Source organism: Trichoplusia ni, chromosome 9, assembly GCF_003590095.1.
Source record: "Trichoplusia ni isolate ovarian cell line Hi5 chromosome 9, tn1, whole genome shotgun sequence".
In the NCBI taxonomy this organism is placed as follows: domain Eukaryota; kingdom Metazoa; phylum Arthropoda; class Insecta; order Lepidoptera; family Noctuidae; genus Trichoplusia; species Trichoplusia ni.
The window spans coordinates 7146451-7163523 of NC_039486.1; the positions used below are offsets into that span (position 1 = coordinate 7146451).

Below are 17073 nucleotides of genomic sequence, written 5' to 3' on the forward strand. Positions count from 1 at the left end.
CTTGATATACCACCTACATAAGAAATTACATCCGCACTGTGTCTTAGCATGAAGGATATAGGATATATAATTTTATGAGCATTGATCATCAAAAATCTTTTCCTATTTCGTTGTAAAGAAATTTTAAAACATTATAATTTATGTATTGGTAATTGGCTATGTCCACCCACATCAAGACTAGCAAAGCTTATTAAAATTTCATCCGCAAACCCTGAGGCGAGCTTCGCCAATTAGTTAAGTAATATAACACTTTGACGTCAAACTTTATGGTGAACAGACTACGGACTGTTTACATGAACATCTGAATCATATTTCAATCCTATTGTTGAATAACAATGCTTGTCTCGTTACTTATGTTACTGTCAGAAGGAACATGCATTGTAAGGTCTACATTTGCGGTTTGAATTTTGAGGATATTTGTATGAAGAAGAAAATCAAGAAAAAAAAATTTTTGCCTTCATGCGAATTTCCCTAAATACGAAACCCTGAAATTTCTTGTTTTTGTAAAAAATGAATTTAGCTTAGAGTTTTCCCAACTGAAACCAAATGAATCATAGAAATACGGAACTCTACATTTTGAGGCTTTCGTTATATGTATTTTGGATGCTCTGGTAAACTTCCTGTCTAAAGGGATGTAGCTTCGTATGATTTAAAAGAAGTGACTTAACTCTTCAACTATACCAGGGCAAGCGTACTTCTCATTCAGACCGTTTGTCCGATTTTCTGTCTTCTGACGACGTTGACTACTGTCAGAGATACATAAATGAAGGCCGGGGTCCAAAATTCAATATACCTCTGGAAACAAATTATCAACTCATTAAATTGAGACGGTCACCTATTCATGGGCCTAATACACCAAAGTCGTATACCCTGAGAACGTTTAACCCGTGCTCCTGTTACTTAGGCAAAGATACATCTACAATATAGGTGACGTAGAGTCGAAGAAGACAATAATTCTCTATCAATCTAAGCCTACTATCCTACTAATATTATAAACGCTCTGTCACGCAATAACCACCTAATAGATTAACACGAAACTAATGAAACAAACAGCTTATAAGCTAGTTAAACATATATTATAACATAGTTATTATCCCGATTTTGTTCCCATAATTAATATATTTTCATTTAAAGCGGTTGCAACAGCTTGTAGGTTATATTTCGCCTATATACACTCATTACACAATGTACACCAGGGTACACATATATGTACATAAATAGTATTTACCTTTTTTATGAAGTAATCGTAATCAGTGAACATCACTGCTTTGATATAATAAAAACTCTATGACAGTCATTAATGTGAATAGTATTCCTTCGATAAACGGATTCTCCCCGGATATCGATAACACCGACCGGATGAAGGCACAGATTGAGGAAATATAGTTTGTTACCTGCCTGTCTCCTCATTGATTTTACGCTACACAGGAAATTCACTAACTCGGCTACAGATGACTTTATCTTTAACGCTTTAGCCATTTTCCCAGCCATCCCATACAGACAGGTTGTATTTCATAAAATTCAAATATTTTGCAGGTTGTATCCAGAAATAGTACAAATACTTAAAGATGCATACATATTTACGAAAATATTGTAAATTGCTTATAGTACCTTTTTACAAAAACAGTCTAACACCCTATGATCCAACGTTTATCAAAGCAAAATCGTAAAAAGACATTGTATCAGAAATAATCGATTTTGAAGTCACTTCTATAGCGTCCCCTCTCATATTTTAGCCATTTCAGCAGTCAGTTTTGTCCTCATCAAAATAAAACAAGAGCGAGAGCAATTAATTTAGGGGTCCGCGCAGCAGCGGCCTCTGGCGTCCAATCGAGTAATTGTCGTGAGCAATATTCAAATGGCGGAAACAATTAGCGTAAGTGCTCAACACGTATTTAGTTGTCTAGACATTTTCATAGCCAAATGTGTGCAAAATAAATTGCGGCTACCCTTCTGGACCATTTAATGGTGACAGGTTATTGCAAATATATTGGGCAATAAATACCGATAGTACTGAAATACCGGCCCACGACATATACTCATTTACTTTTTTCGTTTTGCGGCTTTTACCCCTACAATTACACTGCTATTTCATACCTTTCCACTACACCTGTTATAGCGCGTTCCTTCATTTTTTAATGTACAGACTCCCAATTAAAATATAATCTCCCATTAAATGGTACTTCAGATCAAGCAGACTACGGCTTAATATTATTGTATAAAGTGACGGGTACCTCCCCTTGTCAGTTGGCTCCAAATCTCTTTTGTGTACTGCGATAACGCTACAAAGCCTGCTAATGTCTTTTAAGGACTTAGTGATTTAAACGGACTAAATAATGAACCGGCTACCCTTCTACTTTGGTTGCTCGTCGCTATGCAATTTATAAGCTTACCGTAGGGATAATTCGAGAGACGCAGATGTATGTTGCTTTATCATTTTAAAACCTAGTGGTCATTATAAATGCCTTTGGCCGATCTATCTCGATTAAATCTTAGTACCCATTTTTGCCATCGCCTACGACATATTTTTTGTAGCCTGAATTTTATTCAATTTTCTATAAGGATTTTTATTTTCGTTTGTAAATTTGAATTAGCGCTTTTAAGAATTATCCTTTTAAACATGAAATATAAAATAACTTCAGAAAGAAATTCAGAGTTTGGAAAAAGTATGAAACATAAATTTTATTTTCTAATTGAATATCCTGTGTTTCTGGTGGACTTAAAAAATTGAAAATCAATTTATAAGAGAAAAACATTCCCCGATTTATATTTTGTCTTCACGTTCGAATAGCAACAAAACCAAATTCTGCAAAGGGTATTACGATCATAAAACGAGGCACGGTAAGATTTGCGAACAAATCGCCGTAACAATATACTTATGTGCGCGAATGTACCGCTCGTGCATTTGGAGCGGGAGTGTTCGCATGACGACACAAATCCGGATGATGTCTGTTTGTTATCAGCGCTGAGCACTCGACTGTACCTCTAGGGCTGCCACCAGCTAACGCAGTAATCGCATTATTTATCGAATCCGGACCATTTAGTATTATGATCTGTTAGAAGGGATTGTTCTTATTTCCATTAAGATAACCGACATTTATTAATTAAATGTTATGACTCCAAAAAAAATATTGGGTGAATTATTAATTATTTTTTTATTTTTTCTCCTCTAAACAGTATAAAACGCTTTTTTAGTACCCTTAAAAGACCTAGTATCATTTTATAAAGAGAAAGAAATCAGTTCCAAAATAAATGAAGACTAAGGAGGGAAAGAGACGTGTATTTATCAACATTAAGATATTTCAGTTGGGAGGACAGTTACCCTCATCTTAGGGGTATAAATTGATGATGAAGCATATTTCTAACTTGCTAATTTTGTGGCACTTTTTATAGCATAATGATCAATGTTCAATTCTCAGAGTTGTACTTTTCAAGCGGCTTGATGTAAATAACAGAAAGGAGGGAAAAATTAAAAAAAAATGCTATTTCCTAAAAAAATATTTTGAGGTATATTATAGATCGATCAAGTAGGTACTCAATAATGGAAAATACTGCTTTTGTTTTTTTACAGTTTTAGCGTTAGGAAAGTAGACTCCATTGAAGATGCAGCGTTTTATACCACTAATCTCTATAACATACGAAGGCATTTCCATCATATCCTTCATGCCATCACACTTCTGACCATACTTCTCTAATTATGAGGTTTTCTTGGACTCTTCAAAAATTAAAGCATATTTATTTTGAACTTTTTGATGTAATGGAAGTGTATGTCGGCCCTACATCACAAATGCTCGTTAGAGAACCGTCCGAGATTTCTCCTCCCTTATATTTTATTTCGATTGCAACAAGTATTATCCGGCTGTCAATATTATCGGCGATCGACTCGCGGCTTCCAACTAAATTGGTTCGATTCCCCGCGCGTTGCTCAACCGTCTATTGTTTATACGATGTTTTCTTGATATTTGTTATGTGTAAGAGAATGGAAGATCGCTTCGTGTTTTAGAAATAATTATACAGTTAAGGTTTAAGTTATGTCTAGTGTATATGCAAATGTCTTAATAGTGGATAAACTAAGATTATTAAACATACTTTTAAATATTTCTTCGGAATGGCTACATGAAGAGATAATTTTCAAGAGAAGGAATTGCGTTCCTTCTTGTGCATCAATGTAGAGTGATGCCTAAAATTGGAGACGTATTTTCATTTAATTATTTATTTATTATAAATCAGAAAACGGATTAAAAGGTAGCCGTTACTTAAAGGTTAGTTAAAGCCAGCTTCTTATAAAAGTCGAACTTGATTTTTTATCACGATTGAGTCAGTTTCTTAACCAAATTAGAGTAACGAAAACCTCCTTCTTTTCGGACCTTTATATCAGATTACGCAAATCGCATAAGAATTAAGTTACTGGTTAACATATCCATTCGCCAGAGAGAAAATGGTAATCAGTTATAAAAAATATAATTTGATCAAATCTGTTTCTGACATAGTTTTGCGACAATATCTACGCTACAAAGGAATAGTATTCTGAACGATTGAGTTATTGGTCACGTTCAAATTGTAATTTGCTCTGTAGTGTTAAAAACTTTAGAATACTGGTCTCTAAGGTATTTGCCTTCAATTCCGATTAATGACGTTTCCATGGAAAAAGTAGGCCTTTCTGATCATGTTCCATTTCCGTCGCTTGCTCTTTTCTCCAATTGCAAAGCCATGGTTATGTTGTTACTCACAGTTAGAATATACGTTATATTCTTTACTTTTAGCGCACTAACAATAGATGATATTCATTTGTTTAATTACTAAGCGCTTAATAGTTTTTTTTTTGTATTAGATACCAATATTCTCCGTAGTGATATTTTTATGACATTATTTTTAATTAGTCGCTAAATTATCTTCATAAGTTATTACATGGGGTTATTTGCAACAACACTGATAGAATAGCTTAATGTGATATTATAAAACTTCTTAGCAATGACGTGTGTCTAGATCTAAGCCTTAATGTTCCTCAGCACTGCCATAAACGCGAAAACTTTCAAGAGTACTTTGAATTCCCAATTCTGTTACTATTAGGATATAAGAAGAGCAAAAAAGACACAACTACCTCTTAAATTACCTAACTATCTTTCATGCATTACATCCAAACCACGCAATCGTGGTTTTTCATGCCCTGCTCTTTAAAGGTCATGTACAAGTTATGCTACGATACGAAACTGAACGATAGTTGTTTCTTAGGAAGTTCACTGTAAGTCTTACTTATCCACATAAGGTAACGGCGCATCCGTTTTCCGATTAACGAAATGGAATCTTTGAAAAAACGATGCTTAAAAGCCGTAAATACCTAGTACCTAGAATGAAAATTTTCTAATTAGACTAGGACTTACTTGAACAGAAGGGGTTTGTTGGCGAAGAGCCCCGAGGCCTTCTCCTTCGCGGCATTGAGCCCCTGCATGACGCCGGTCCCACGTCCCACATCAAATGACACCTTTCACTAACACCTACAAATAAAATTATATTAAAGGAACCACCTCAAAATACAAAAAAAAAGAAATTATAAGTTCTAGGCCTTTCAAAACTATTCACTGATTATGGAACTTTGTGTAGAGTTTTGCGATCACAGAATCACGAAATTGAATCTAACTCAAAAGGAAAAATCAATAATCTTTCTAACTATGTAGCCCTAATGTTACATAATCGACCAGCATGTACGGACCTGCCTATACATACATACTTTGTATGTAGATGTATATGATACTTTTAACACCACTTTACAAAAATATAGTAATACTGATAGTTTTAGGTTACTATACCAAAGATTTCACAGTTAAACTAATGCCTGACAAATATAATAATTAGTACTTACATTTTTCAGTTCCCTGGCGTAGCTGCTCCGCTGTAGCGTCTGTCGATCGTGTAGCTCCCCGCGCGCCTCTATGCTTTGCCGCTACGGCTGCGCGTAGCCCCTACCGCCATTGGCTGCTACGTGCACGGACGTAGATGAAATCCGACCAATCGCAGCCGGTTCTGTAAAGGGGCGGAGTTTGTCAGATTTCTGAAAATTTTCAGGAGGTCCCAAAATATGTACTTTGACTTCAAACACTGAAATGTTATACTGATGCAGCCGTGCCTAACAAGTACTCTTTACTCAAACAGACATGGACTTTATTCAGTGAAAACAGCTACAGTACACATAGTTTGGTGTATTCATATAAAGTTACTTTTCATGAAAATCAATACTGCCGGTTACGGCTATACGACTATAGTACCTAAATCTAGGTCGGTATAATATTCGTTAGTTATTGCTACATAGCTTATGGATACTATAAAGAACCTTACATGATAAGTTGCTACAATGTATATTACCTTATTCTTTACCTTTTCAATGCTTTATTACACGTATAATAAAACGTATTATCCTCAAATACACCTATGTACTTCCTGCTTACTAATAAATTTAAAAATAGTTTAAAACAGATGTAGTTTATGATATGTACTGACAAAGCAACAGACTAACATCCGAATTTTATTACTCAGGCTCACAAGAGATCTACTGGAAAGAAAGTTAAATGCGAGTCAGACTCTCAACAAGCTCAGCAGAAATAGGGTAGAGAAAAACGGTTTCAAAGTAAATGGTCTCCCATCGAGTATATGACCATTCTTGCATAATTTGTTGCTATAGCGGCAATAACACATTAACATCATCTTCAAAATATCGCATAAGTATACATGCAATATTGCAACATCGCTTCTTGAAAGACATCCTGGTGACTTGATGACTGAAGGACAGACATCGGAGACTCGGTTCTAATATTTAAATTTTGGTTCTTAAACCTGAACAACTTTTGAACGGCTTTTATAAAACTCTTGCAATAGTTCGTCGCTCCCCTTCTAGACTAACATTTTTATTGATTAATTCATATTAGAATCAAAAAATACTGTAGACGGTTTTGTTTTGACGCTTATGAGTGGTTACAGATCGTCACATTGATATTCAAGTGTTAAATTATTATTACGTTGTTATTTTATCCGTTATTCATGTAGTTGTTTTAAATTAATCATGTTTCGCGTGAGTAACGTAAATAGCTTTTAATTAATTCATAAACTTGTGAAGGAATCATCCTACCTACTCTACCTAGCTAGCATCCTACATTACTAAATAAACACAAATCAATGAATTTTGATGCAAACTCTAAAATAATAATAAAACCTTGATGTGAATTGCGTCAAAGAAAAATATAAGGCATAATCATATATAACACGTCTATCCCACAATGTTTAATCTTTTCAAGTTAAGAAAATATTGAACTATTGTTAAATTGGACTCTGTATTAGTTTAATTGAGAGCTAAAAATTGTTCAAAATTCTTTATCTAGAATTTCCATTAAAGTGCCACTTAAAGAATAAAGAAATTTCAAATGAAATTTGATTTTACTATTGAATTTTCGAGTTATTATCGATTTAAATACATTTCTTTGTAAACACAAACAGCTAAAGTTTTAGAGACATTATTGTTTACAAAAACATCAAGTTACACGACAGTTCGCTCCCTTTTTTCTACTAAATCAAGATTATACACATATCTTGCGTACTAAGCGCAAGTACAAAATCATACGCATCATATTTTTGTGGGGCTTAGTTAATAAGTTACCTACCTATTTGTTTAAAGATAAATAAATAATAATAATAAAAAATATATGTCACTGAACTCCTTAATGACTGGACATTATTTTATGAGTATGGGCTGCAGCTTCAATGAATTCAATTAACAAGTCGGCCTGACCAAAAGAAGGATCACCTAGTATTGCATATACATTACAAAAAAGGGAATACCAAACAATGCCCCTCATAAAAACGCAATCAAATGCTACTTAGAGGAAGAAAGCGTTGTTATAAGCGTTTCGTTCGTATCCGGTACCAATATAACATGATCGCAATATCGAGCAGACTTCATTTCACGGACAGAGGAACTCGCAAATGAAGTTTCCCCGGTCCACCGAACCCAAAGCTATGGGTCTCAGATATGATGAGCCATAACGGAATGGATGCGGTATAGACGCGCTCTCATTCATGTCTAAGAGATAATCAAAATTGGTAAAGAGTTGGCAAAAAAACTAACTTATTAGATGAATATCTTGGAGTGTAATGTAAAAGGCATATGCTCAGAAAACCATATGTTTAATATGTAGAGTAGGCCAAAGAATATAAAAAAGAAACAAAATCTACTTATAATGAAAAGAATCAGATTTCAGTATGTTGAAAAAATTAAAAATTAACTTCAAGGAAACAAAATTCAATCATTCAGATTACGCCTGAGACTGATCAGTCTCATACCCGGGGTTACCTTAAATTATCTGATTAATACATTTCAATTGGGTGTATTTATACTGTGACTTGAATGTTTGCGAAGATAGACCCCACACGATACAAGTATGAAATAGCCAAATGCAAAAAATGTTTTCTAAAAAAACCTGAAACATACTGTCCGTAAAACTCTATCAATTCTCATTTGTACTACCCAAACTGTAACTACCAAATCCATTAAAAAGTATTTTATTCACGAGGCACAGCACGGGACGGCCATTACTCATTGACAATAAATTCACAAATGTATGCCGTCAGTGGAACTAGCCATCCATTACGACATTCGTAGCTCCGAGCCATGATTCATATTGCTACGCTCACTGGATAACGCGTTTGAATCAGAATATCTGCTCATCAGACCGTTTTAACTTTTTTATAGAAGCTCCTTTAAACCTTTAAAATGAAACGTATTTTTTAAATCTCCATTGAATGGATAACGAATTAACCCTTCATGAAGTTTTATTGGGGTTTTAATTTATATTAGAAAATAATTTTGGAAAGCTCATTAAAACAATGGAGAGTTAAAAACTAAAGATAAAAAACATAAGTTACGCAGTGTTTACAACAACATTTCATGCTAATTTATTTTATGATCTAGCTCTCTAGTTCTTAGCTTCTACTTATTTTGATTTTGAAACTTAAATTTTCTGTTAAAAAAACACCTTATTTAACATCACTGCGTCACATCACCCATTTAATACTAACACTTTAAAGAAAAAAAACGGTACAACAACGGTAGAGTTGTACTATAAAGCAGTTGAAAAAAAAGGACCACAGTTTCGGAATTAATTATCCTCAGCAAAAAATCTTGACAAAATGCTAAAATCTGCAAAGCAAGTTTAGCGATATTATAAATTTGGCTTACGAAGCGAGACCACCCTCTCAGCACACGATTAATGTACATTTTTATACCGTGAAACTTCAGATTAGGGTGGAACCACGGGAACGCAATCTATTTTAAATAGTTTAAAAATCGCTGAGCGAGTAACTTGATTATTACTGGAAAAGACTTCGGTTAAAACTAATTGAGTATGAATAGAATATTATTCACTTGGAAGAGTATTGTTACAATTGGTGTTCCATGAAAGGAGGTCCGTAGTTTTCTACTGTTTCTAGTGTACAAATATCTGGAGTAGTCTAAAACGAAAATAGTAAATTATTGCATTGCAATACAAAATTAAAAATAAACTGATTACATCAACAGTCAAGTCTAAGTCACATGCATAATTTCAAAAGGTTATGATGAATCTAATCAACGTTTATGATGAATCTAATCAAACTATTTCATTATATCGGATTTTTTAGAGATGAGTATGTAGTAGAAGAGGGTTTAGCAGGCCAGCATCAGCTGTTCAACAAATGATTTTACCCTCTGTAATTACTCTATCATAACTGTAGGTCACCTAGCTCTCATGTAATGAAACCATTTGATGAAATTTGAAAATCAAGTCTAGTTTTTCCTAAAGTTGACGATTAAGAGAATCTTCAGTGAATCTATCTATTTGTGATTTTCTTATTAATTTAAAAAATGAATAATGTTGAGTAATGTTGAAAAGTTGAGTACCTAATAACCTACCATTCATTTCACTATTTAGATACACCTTTCAAAAACCCTGTTCTACCCACATATGTAACTAATGACACAAAATTGTAGCAGTGTACAATCACAATACCGAATTATATTTATAACCAATCGATTAAATCAATAAAAACAACACAATATAAAAATCATGTTCAATTTTCAAAATCAGTCTTTTATCACTGCATAGTACTTGTTAAAAAGTGTCGTACGTGATTTTATCGGGAAGTATTATGGGTCGCGGCGGCACTTGGGCTCTTGGCAGTGATCGGCCACTCGATATAGCGCACTCAGCTCTTACGGGCTCGCTTAACGCTTTACTCCGCTCCGTAGTGCATTCGATGACCCTACAGAGAAACAATGCGACTTTCAACCTGTCCCGGTTGTCGAGGGGCTTTGAAATAGGTTGGTTTAAAATTGTGTTGCTATTTGTCATCAAATAGAGCGTACCAAAGGTATGTATTTACAAATTTACTTTTCATAAAATGGTAGAAAATCATTTTGCATATTAGCATAATATGAATATAGCATAAGATTAATTAAGTCCTGAGTCTAGGTAATGTTGATCAAGTTAATAGTCTCTTGCGAAAAGTAGAACAAAATGTTTCTTTTATTTTCGTCCACGACATTTATTCTGCTAAATTTACTTCAAACCGATTACATTATGTACAGTGTTACACTCGGCTGATAGCAGACAACTATATTGTCGAAAATCGCAATTTTGTGACACCTCATAGCTCCTCCAAACGCACCTTTTTCCAGACGATTGCCCATCACCACCACTACCTGGGGGGTCACCCCTCTCATTCTCACCCACACATTTTCCATCGCTTCGTCCCCCTCTAACTCGCTATTTATGACTTATTAACTCCTCTAAGGTATCATGGCAACCGCTCCCACGCCGCCGTCGCTCCACGATTTAATATAGAAAATTGTGAAGTCAACCAAGAAAAACTCAGGACACTTTATTAAATTCCTCAAACTCGTGCCGATTCAATTTTACTACTTCATTAGGAGAGCTAATAAATGTCAAGAGATGCTAACTGATGCGATTAAACGGCAAAATCATTTTGAGGCATGTCTAAATTACAAATCGACAGGACTCTTTCAAATCGTTTAGTTTTACATACAAATGTGAATAAATATAATTTTAGAAGTTGCCGATTAAGAAGTGAATTTTTATCATCTTTTTGTAAATTTCAAGTGAGTTTTATGTGACATTTTAAGAAGTGATCATTCTACTAAACTATACAATCCTCAAACTCGTTATTTCTTATTAAGGAAAAGATTATATGTGTTGGTTTTATATCTGTCTTAAATGGTAATTGACTATGCACTAAATCAGCAACATTCAAATAATGACTCATTTACGCCTACTTATAAACCAATAAACACCTCATTTTCAAAATACGGCCTCAAGCTTAGTCAAGAAAAGAAAACGTTTATGTAAATTTTATTTAGAATAGAATTTGAACAGTGTAGAGCGATACGAGCCGCAATCCGTGTCCTCCAGCGTCGGATCGCGATGTTTGCCAACCGATCGCTCCTTGGGGACGCGACTCAACCAGTTTTCGCTCACAAAGCAATAAAATACCCCTAAACCCTCCGATATTTATTGAGAACTTACTGATAGAATATACCGACTTGTTGAATTATTGAATTTTAGTGAGAACAAGTGTATTGTCTATAAATATGGTTTGTACAGTTTTTAGATTTAGGTTAAATATGTTTGATTATAGATCACTAAACATATTTGCAAAATAGTAGTCTTGAGAATGATCGCACATAAAACATAGTAAAAAACAGTTTTATTAAGTCCATTGCATTGCAAGTTATTGTATTCTAAGGTCATTGTCGACGTTAAAATTTAATGATTCATTAGGTAATACGAGCTTATTAAAACTAATATATTGCATAAGACACATTAGGCACGTTTATGCAAAAAATATGTTATGTCTCTCTTCGCAACTTTTCTTTGAGTACCTTCTCACTGGCAATGGAATTAATATTTTTTATTATGTATTTATAAGCCATAACTCTTAAGACTACGAATCAGCGAATATCTGAAGTGATCTCATAATATTATTGATATAAAGGATGAAGACCTAACGTTCTATGATTTTTTTACTACTCAGTAAGAAGTGCATATAATTTGATATTTAGTTAGATTACACAAAGTTGGAAGATTTGTATTTGCATGTGTTTGTATGTACTGCCCTTCGTCTTGTTTCAGAAATTTTAGTGAAAATATCACTATTTAAAACAATCCTGTAGTAAAAGTAATTACGGAAAAAAAGTTCAATATATTTCATCGCAATGAAACGTACTTATAAAATAACGTTTCATTTTGAAAAACGAATACGAACACTGCATATCATTTCAGACAAAATAAATACGAGCTGATAGCAAACATTGCCGCTGGCCTAGGTATCAGAGAGAGAGGTAACGGGCTACAGTGTTGCATCTCATTCCCCCTTTTCCGATAATATCGACCGATGATACATAGCAACCATTGTTTTAAATAGCTATGTAGGTATGTTAATGAGTTTTCAGGTGAGGTGGAGCGGGCGGCGCCTATCCAAGCTCCGCCCCCGCCAGCCATTGTCTTCCTCAATCCCACCCGAAATTGAATAAATTATCGCTAAATTTAATAACTCTATTAGCGTTTTGTCGACGCAAACAATTCCTGACGTATAATAGTTGAAACGTTTTCAGGGGCGGGTTCGCTTTTAGATTAGATTCGTTTAGAGGGGACGCGAAAGCTTTCCATACTGATTAATATCATGATCCAAATAAAATGTTGCACAAACAACATTATAGTATCTGATGTAAGATTATGTCAGCTTTCATTTTGTCACAACATTTTAGAGTAGAATATGGCGTTATGTTGTTTGTTTTAGTTTTATATTAAAATCGATTGCATCATGATTTAATTGGAACACATTTTCACCTCATAAAAAAGTTCTTGCACATGTAAAGGAGATTATTTTTATATAATTTAACTTACAATCAGAGATATTTACAGTAGTAATAGGTTGTAAAACTCTACAGTTATATTATAAAAATATAGCCAAATTATATTTATGAGCGAAAACTTAACGATATTGCCTTTTTATGAAAAATGATCAAAATGTGTATGTACTTAATAAAGGATTTAAGTAAATAATACAATTTTGAAAACCCTAAAAGACATATATCATCTAAGCTAAATAAAATTATAAATACTTACAGGAAAGTGGGATTAAAATCAAGATAATCTAATTAATTGTAAAACATTTTAGTTATGATTCGCGATAAAAATTATAGTAATTGTAATCTTATAACACAGGGATACACCAGAAAAAAAATGGAATATTATATTATTACCTGTCGTTATTTTCAGTACAACATAAAGGGTAATTTCCATCATTGTCTTAGCCTTTTTCCCAATTTATTTAATTTTTATTGGACCAAATAAGTCTAGTTATAGTAAAAAAATATTAAAGACTCTATTATATTTAAATATGACAACAAACAAGTTCCACCAAGAAAGCATTTAACGTAACCGAAAATAAAGTGTGAGGCCGCACGTATAAATATTTGGCAGCTGTTGCTAAGGTTGTATAGGTAAGGATTCAGAATGAATTTCTAGGAGAAAGTTAAACTCTTGCATTTTCGGACTTAATTAAAAAACTTTATATAGTAAGTAGTTCTAACGGACATCACTAACATTATTTCACAACAACCCCATCAGGTCCTCAAATTAACCTTTAGCTAGATTCAACAGAAAATGTGACCGGCTACCTGGTAACAGCTAAAAACTAATATAATATGATTTGATGTCTCATAAAAGTGAAGCTATTGTCGAAACTTTGGTTCCAACAATTTAATAACACTTAACTAGTTATGCTTATTAGGAATGCGTAGCGTATACTTTCTATAACTCCAAACCTTAAGTCAGCCGCTTACTGACCTTCTTAAATGTATTATGAATAAATAACTGAGTTACTTTTATGACATTCAAACTTATTGGACAGTTACTAAAGTTGGCTGTTACATCTCATAACTTTTGGTAATAAATTAACCGTTTAATTCAACTTAGCAATATTTAATCTGTGAATAATATTATTTTTAATATATTTAATATTATGTAGTTTGTGGCAATTGGTTAGTTAAAAAAAAAGAAATAATGCTAAAATAAAGTTGGCATGCAAAGAAGGTTGTAAAAGTTTTCTTACCTTAGACAAGAAGTTCCAATAAATACACTTTAATTAACATCTACTTATTTAAATTACACATACGAGTTTTTCCAATAAATATGTTTTTATACTAGGGTTAAGATATATTATGTTACAAGATATGTTAAGATTAATTTGATATGTTCTGTATTGATATTCTTTAGAGTGGTTGTTGTATTATATACAAAGACTCTAATTCAATACTTCAACATTAGTTTTTAAATGTTTATAGATATGTACTATTTATATGTACGTAGAACTTTTAGATCAGACCGGGGGGCATCACTCTTTCGGGGAAATTACTGGAATTAGGTGTTTTTCGCTAGGTGTAAGTTTCGCGTTTGTTTTTTTTCGCAGTGTTATGGTGTTGGTGTTTTTACCGTCGTTTTTCCACCCTCAAGAGTGATGCGCCCCCGGCGGGCGCGCCACGTGACTGCCGGCGTTCCTGAAGCTTTGTGTTTACATCCCTCTCCCCCCACTCCGCCACGCGATACCCCCCGCCGCCACTCATCCCCGCTCCTCACACTGATGGTGATTTCACTGTTAAACAGGAAATCTATGAAGTTCAGGATAAATATTTGTTGTTCAGTGGAAATTCTACGATACGCCCCCGACTCTAACAAAAGAAGAGTTGGCGTAGTGTTTTCTTTTTTGACGTGAAACTTCTTTATCGTCATTTTTTTAGTAAATAAAATAATATTCATTATTTTCATTACAAACCGCAACAACACAAAAGAGTAATGACTTTTTTTAGTTAACTACAGTGTTTTTAGTCATATATATTTTTACATAATTTATTGTTCATATCCGGAATAATAATTGACCAACCTGTTCACACCCCATCCTATAGCAGGGCTGCAACGATCTTAACTAAACAAACGACAATCGGAGTAATCCGTAAATGATTTGGCGCGACCTTTACCGAACTGGAAACTGAGATAAGGGGATTGACGCCGTAAAAACAGAGTTACCGCCGAGAAAACTAAATGAGGAACTTTATTTACTATCGTGAGACTTAGTAGTAAGTGCGATCATACATCATTGGTAGGTTATACTATTAATTAACCCAATGTAACTCTTTTTAATATGATATAGGGCCAGAAGTTGTGCTCAATAACCACCAATTGATTTAAAGCATTGAAAATATACTAATTTATCTATAATATGTATGTATTTAGAAATATATAAGTTAGTTTATCAGTTGTCTGGTTACCATAACACAAGGTCTGCTTAGCTTGGGATCAGATAACCGTGTGTGAGTTGTCCCATGATATTATTATTATTATACTAATTTAATAGTATAGAGTACTTTTCCAAAAAAGAATGGGCGGTTTCGTCCCAAGTGTTGTAACATTTTCCTACCTACATCATACGAAAGATCTCAATTAGTGTTATGTTTTTTGTATGGGCGTAACTCTGTATCTTGTGCAGGGATAACAGATTACCTGCACAAGAACGACGAGTGGTTTCATTTATTTAGTAAAATATTAAATAAAACTTCATCAATTCGTATTTCATTGACGAACAGGCTGAAACTATTTTTAAAATCAAGTGGAAACCCACTCGGGCGACTGTGCACCTACTTTAATAGATTAAGAGCCCGTGGACCCCAGACCTACGTTATTTTATAAAACCTGAAACTTTGTCTGAAATGGTTGCACCCAGCATAGGTAAGAACAATTGTCGATTACGGAGTTTGGGTCTTGGTGGCTTGGGCAGATAAACGTGCCAAAAGTATCGGTCTAACTACTTCAAGTTATAAAGTGCCATTTTTCGTTAATACTTTCAGGATATTATTAAAAATCACGCTATTCATTGCCAGACACTTAGCATTGTGGCAATCCATGGCCAGACACCTTTAATGCTAATGACATTTTTATTTAACTTACGTGATAGTATAAAAGCTGATTTTTATATAAATGTTTGGGTAATTTAATAGGTAGATGATGTTTTCATATTAGCCTTGCCATGCAAAGTTTAATAAAGTAAGATTAAAGCATTATTTAGAACAAAAAACTTTTGTTCTCTTGAAGCCCAGTATTTTTGAGAGCTTATTTTTAAAAACTTAGCATATTTGATTATAAAAAAGCTTAATTGAACATGTTCATACTAGTCGCAATTTGTTACAAGGGTTGGGACACAGCTCATACAATAATGCCCATTCTCCTTTAACGGACAAAAAAGGAACAATTATGTCACAATGTAGGTATAGATTTATCTATTAATGGAAAAAAACTTAGCTACCTAAGCATTTTCTTATGATTATAAAATTATGTTTACAAATATTATACATTTCCAAAAAAAAATAGTTTACTTGAAATCAATATAAAAATAAATAATAATGACGTGATATACATACATAACGTGTTAAGCGTTGTAATAGTATTTTTAAGTAAAAGATCAGTTATAACTGATAGCTCCACAATTATTCGACTAATGGGTTTCTGCCATTAGCGGCGCACGGCGACTCTGGATTGTCACGCCATCAACATAATTATTATCATCCTGTATCTAGGCATTGTTTTACTGGGATTTCTTTAAAAAAATGGCTTAATAAGAATTATTTGCACTCCAAAAAAAAAGATACAAAATAGGAAGAAAAAAATATTTCAATAAACAAAACACCATCATCAAAGTCTCTCGTTTAATTATCGCAATCTAAATCGAAGCTGAGGTAAACTTTGTACAGATTTTTTATCTTATCTGTTTATTAAAAAGAGCATCGTCAAATAGAAAACCTTTGTATTAATCAAACTGCACAGTGGACAATTCGTTTTGATTTGATTAAAATCAGGGTTCACCATAACCCTTTTACATCATGCTGCGCTGCATAATATTAATTTGTTTGGATGTAACTTAATTTGCAACTTCGCTGTTTGGTAACAGATTGCTAAGTATTATTGGGTTTAGAAATTCCTT

The 17073-nt window shown here is 33.6% G+C and overlaps 1 protein-coding gene across 2 annotated transcripts in view; it reads right to left on the reverse strand.

Annotated features, from left to right (window-relative positions):
* LOC113497532 (vesicular glutamate transporter 1) overlaps positions 1–14665 on the reverse strand; it is a 35441-nt gene extending 20776 nt beyond the window's left edge. The window contains exons 1-3 of one of the 2 annotated variants that reach the window (XM_026877112.1): positions 14155–14665; positions 5861–6021; positions 5382–5495 (exon numbers count right to left, since the gene is read on the reverse strand). In XM_026877112.1, the coding sequence (XP_026732913.1) occupies positions 5382–5449 (68 nt within the window). In that variant the 5' untranslated portion in view covers positions 5450–5495; positions 5861–6021; positions 14155–14665. Of the gene's footprint in view, positions 1–5381; positions 5496–5860; positions 6454–14154 lie in introns of those variants that run through there. The other variant, XM_026877113.1, reaches the window with a different exon arrangement.
* Positions 14666–17073: the final 2408 nt, after the last annotated feature.